Source organism: Saccostrea echinata, unplaced genomic scaffold (assembly GCF_033153115.1).
Source record: "Saccostrea echinata isolate AGI-Se365-2 ecotype Australia unplaced genomic scaffold, CSIRO_AGI_Sech_v1 ptg000014l, whole genome shotgun sequence".
In the NCBI taxonomy this organism is placed as follows: domain Eukaryota; kingdom Metazoa; phylum Mollusca; class Bivalvia; order Ostreida; family Ostreidae; genus Saccostrea; species Saccostrea echinata.
Genome location: NW_026889763.1, coordinates 12,040,616 through 12,045,072, shown reverse-complemented (window position 1 = coordinate 12,045,072; position 4,457 = coordinate 12,040,616). Strand labels below are relative to the sequence as shown.

At 31.7% G+C, this 4,457-nt stretch overlaps 1 protein-coding gene across 1 annotated transcript; it reads left to right on the top strand.

Annotated features, from left to right (window-relative positions):
- Positions 1-255: 255 nt before the first annotated feature.
- LOC133187226 (uncharacterized) lies at positions 256-3,273 on the top strand. The gene is made up of 6 exons (XM_061322583.1): positions 256-329; positions 828-917; positions 1,636-1,739; positions 2,145-2,292; positions 2,657-2,706; positions 2,876-3,273. The coding sequence occupies exons 2-6, from the start codon at positions 889-891 to the stop codon at positions 3,013-3,015; spliced, it is 471 nt and encodes a 156-aa protein (XP_061178567.1). The 5' UTR covers positions 256-329; positions 828-888; the 3' UTR covers positions 3,016-3,273.
- The last annotated feature ends 1,184 nt before the right edge of the window (positions 3,274-4,457 follow it).

Here is a 4,457-nt window from a genome sequence, read left to right as displayed (position 1 = left end):
ACATACCTAATTTCTGGCATGTTGACATAATTTATATGGCTTTAGAGGTTATAAATATGCCACCATGAAAAATTGCTGTGAAATGTTGATATTGCTTTAGAGACAGCGTTTTCGTTCTGTCTGTTTGTAATCCTCTGAGTATTAAGGTGGCCACTTTAATACTTCCAGTTTACCACGTCTTCCTGTGTGTCAACGGATTTCACCTCTCAGAATGACACTGTCACTGTATTTCTGGTGAATAGAATGATGCGACCGTACTTACAGTTTTGTTTTGTTATACTGGGATCCGCTTTAGTTGTCTCCAGCCAGGAATGTTTCGAATTACAGATGTATGTTTCAGTACTTCAATATAGTTTCAGAAATGTGACTTACAAATTTGTGGAAATAATTGAATTTTTATAGATTTTCACTTAAATTCCAAATGAAATGTCAATCTTAAAATATCAAGTTTTTGACAAAATTGGTGTAGGATTGTGCAGTTGTTTTAAGTATAAATTACAATTATTTGATTAATCAAATTTATTTAGATTTCATTAAATATATATATATATATATATATATATATATATATATATATATATATATATATATATATATATATATATATATATATATATATATATATATATATATATATATATATATATATATATATATATAACTTTTGAAGTTTTGAATGTTACTTTCTTCGATTTTTTAATGAATTCAGATGTGTTTACTAGAAGTCTTAAAAAGCGAATAAAGAAAAAAAGTGTTCATGTAATTTAAGGTGATATGTTGAGCATCGCAGGTGCACCGTTTTCGTTTCCCTTTGCATATTTTTACAGAAAAGAAGAAACTTTTTTCGAGACCATACCAAGCTTAAAGACTAGAACAAGAGCAGTCAAAATGGGGAGGCATTACAAAATTAAAGTTGAGTGAGTGTGATTTCAGATATTTGCTCATTTTTTGTTCTTTCTGTCCTTTACCAAAAATTTTGATATTTCTTTTGAAAAATTTGTACATAACAATTGTTTAAATAGACATTTTGTACGTCATAGGGAACTACTTTACCCTGTCTATCGAGATTACCTTTTATTGACTAATGCTGCCTTATATGTGAGAATCTGTTCGTTCTGTTTAGTTTGGATTATTCAGACAATTTTTTTCCCTTGCATAACTAAACCAATTATGTTTTACACATATTCGTGAATTGGCGGACTTCTCATTTTACTGTTTTTACCCTGTTCATGATTAATATCGTTTACAGGATTTCAGAAATTGGTTACTGTATTTTCATTTTCAAATACGTTGACGAAAAAAGTTTTATGTACGAGTATTTCACTTTTCTTGTGATTTAGCTTCAAAAATCTATGATGTCATTTTAAACTGGTGTATGTTTGCAATGCTGAATTTCACTGTGTATGGAAAATTTTCAAGCCTGAGCTTGAAATACCGAGACCTTTGGAGACGTTGGTACTATATATTTCTCTGGTTCTTGACCTGATTCTTGGTCATTCTAACTTATTTTTTGTGTGTGTATAAGGACGTTTCTGATTCAGTGCGAGAATATCTACATTATTCAAAAATGTTTTGAAATCTAATGTATTACTTTAATCTGTGTATTATCCCTCAATTTTCACGTCTTTTATTAAGGTACCACGAAGTCATTGAAGAAAAAAGTGTACAACGGAATGTGACAGTCAACTCCACAAAGTGTTGCCAAGGTTACCAAAAAGAGAGAGATAAATGTATACTGAGTAAGCATTAAAACTGCTCGTATAAAGATTTAAGACCCCAGTGTTGTGTTTCCCAACCTGTCTGGGCGTCTTTGATTGGTTTTTGATTCACAAAATTTACATGTAGTTGGTTGAGTTGATGCTGATTGGATAAAAATGATTTCAGGTGAAGAATAATGCAGTATTCTTATTTTTTGTATTGCAAACATATGTATTAAACTAACTTTTCCTATTTATACACGCAGAACAATGAAAAATATGTACATGGTAGGAATAGTTGTTTATATGTCAAAATACAATTCATTCCAGTTAAAAGTATATGAAACGAAAACAATCATATTTTATTAAATGAGAATGTGTTTGTCACATTCATCGAATTATGATTACAAAACACAGATACTAATTAAGGATCGTTTTGGTATTTAGAGCAAGTGTCAGCCATTTTGAAGCCTAATGTTTCGGACGCCATGAAGGTGTCGTCTCTGGCTGTTCCGGTAGTCATGCTGATCCTCATGTTCACCGTGTCCATCGCCATTGTTCACCGCCTCTACTCCAAAGATACACCGTGTAAAGGGTTAGATTTATTAGCTTTATAATCTAGATAGGATACATGAACTTTGTTATTGAGCACAATTTAGATATTTAGATACTATACTGTAAAATGACGCTGTAATCTCTAAACAATATGGTTGATTAATTGTGAATAATTTATCAAAGTTCTCTTTAACTTCAGATTTATAAATATCATTACAACCCGTCAAGTTTGCGAAAATTTATTTGCCAGGCTGTGAGCCTTGCACAAACAACCTTGATATAAAAAAAAATCTGATTTAAACGTTAAACACGTGTAAATAACATGCATTTTTTTCCCCTTTTTATTAGATACAATGCCAAAATTATATAAATAAACATATTTTTGTTTCTTTTTTGTTAAATAGAAAAAGCAGAGAAAAAGACGATACTGAAAAATCAGTCATTAAAAGAAATGGTAAGAATCTGGCAAAATATTCGTTACACTCTTAGCTCAAGCATGGACATGTGATTATTGGTAAAATGCTGACTCAAGTATTAAAAATAAACACAAAACATAAACATATTTCTCGAACCCTAATACACTATCAAGTTCAATTTAAAATGACATCTTTGTATTCCAACAGATGAGTTTTACACACAGATTGAAGGTAGGGAGGAAGGTAGTAGAGAATATGATGAGCTGCGCGGTCCCCACCGGAACACAGCGGGGAGTCGGCTATACGAGGAAGTGAGAATTACGCAATCAGCTGACTGCAGGAACTAATGTGACTTACGAACAAACATCATAAAATAATTAAACTGCTGCTGAATACCTCAGGAAATCAATTAAAACACGAAATAGTCAACAATTATCATTCTAAGGAATGGTATTTGCTTATAGTAATGATTTCATTTTAGAGATGTGTTCATAACAAACGTATACAAACAAGTAAACATTTGTTTTACTCAAAACGATTCGATTTTCTATTTCTTCAAATAAGAATCGGCAGATTTACGTCAATTGTTAATTTTCAATACTTATTCTTTTAATTTTATTGCTATATCGATTAGTTCAAATGTAACTCTGTAAAATAAGAAATAAACAGTCAGCAGGGTAAGATAAACTGAATCGGGGTGGATATCTTAAAGATCTTCACAATTCATTTATTATTAATGAAAAAAGGATCGGAACAATTATACTAAAGTAAACTAGCCTTTCCAGGTATTAAATCAAAATATCACCACTCACTAGTGTACATCAGAAGGACAATGCGTGTTTCTTAGAAGTCCGGAATTACATGCATGAAATATGGAGATAGCTAACAGTATTCAAGCTCAATGTCCATTTAAACAATACAGATTGGGAGCAGAGCAAACACGGACCTCCAAAATCCTCAGAGGTGGGATCAGGTCCCATGGAAGAGTGAGGATCCCCTATGCCGACCGGTCACACCCGCCGTGTGTTCCTTGTCATGATCAAGGAAAACGGAAAAAATCCGTAGACAATTAGTGTATAAATAATGGCCTAACAATAAGTATGAAAAAGGTCAGTCAGCAATTGATCTAATGAAAGGTTGTATTTGCTGACAAGGTCATTGTATCGACCATAAAACTTGCAACATGATGACTTCAAACGAGACAGTTGATAGCCTTGTTTCATCAACTTGTTTGTCAATTACTCCCAATGATTTATAGAGGACCCTATTAATTCTGAGGTCAAAGGGTCAAGGTAAATAATTCATGTCTTGTAAAAATGGTTTTATGATTATACATGTTACTTGAGTATTCCTTGAAGTTTTGGAATAAAACTTTTATACCTTTAGTCAGTGTGACTTAAAGAAGGCTTTTTAAATTTTGAAGTCAAAAGATCAAAAATCAAGGTCAGAAATTCAAATATTGCTTACAAAACTTAAGTTTTCTTGAAGCTTTTGCTATGACACTTAAGGTCATGAATTTCTTTAACTCAAAAAGTTCCCTCTTGACTTAAAGGCCAAAGCTGAAAGGTCAAGGTCGATTTTTTGCTTTCCCCGTCTGCATTTTTTTCAGGTCTTTAAGGACATTTGCAACGTACCTTACCTACTGATAATTTTTCAAGATATTCTTACTTTAAGATTATAGTGCCATCAGATGTTCATAGACAAAAAATCAGCATGCATTACCATAGGTTTTGAAAAGATATCAATTAATTAGAATTCTTGTATAATTCAAAGAAAAATATACAAAAAT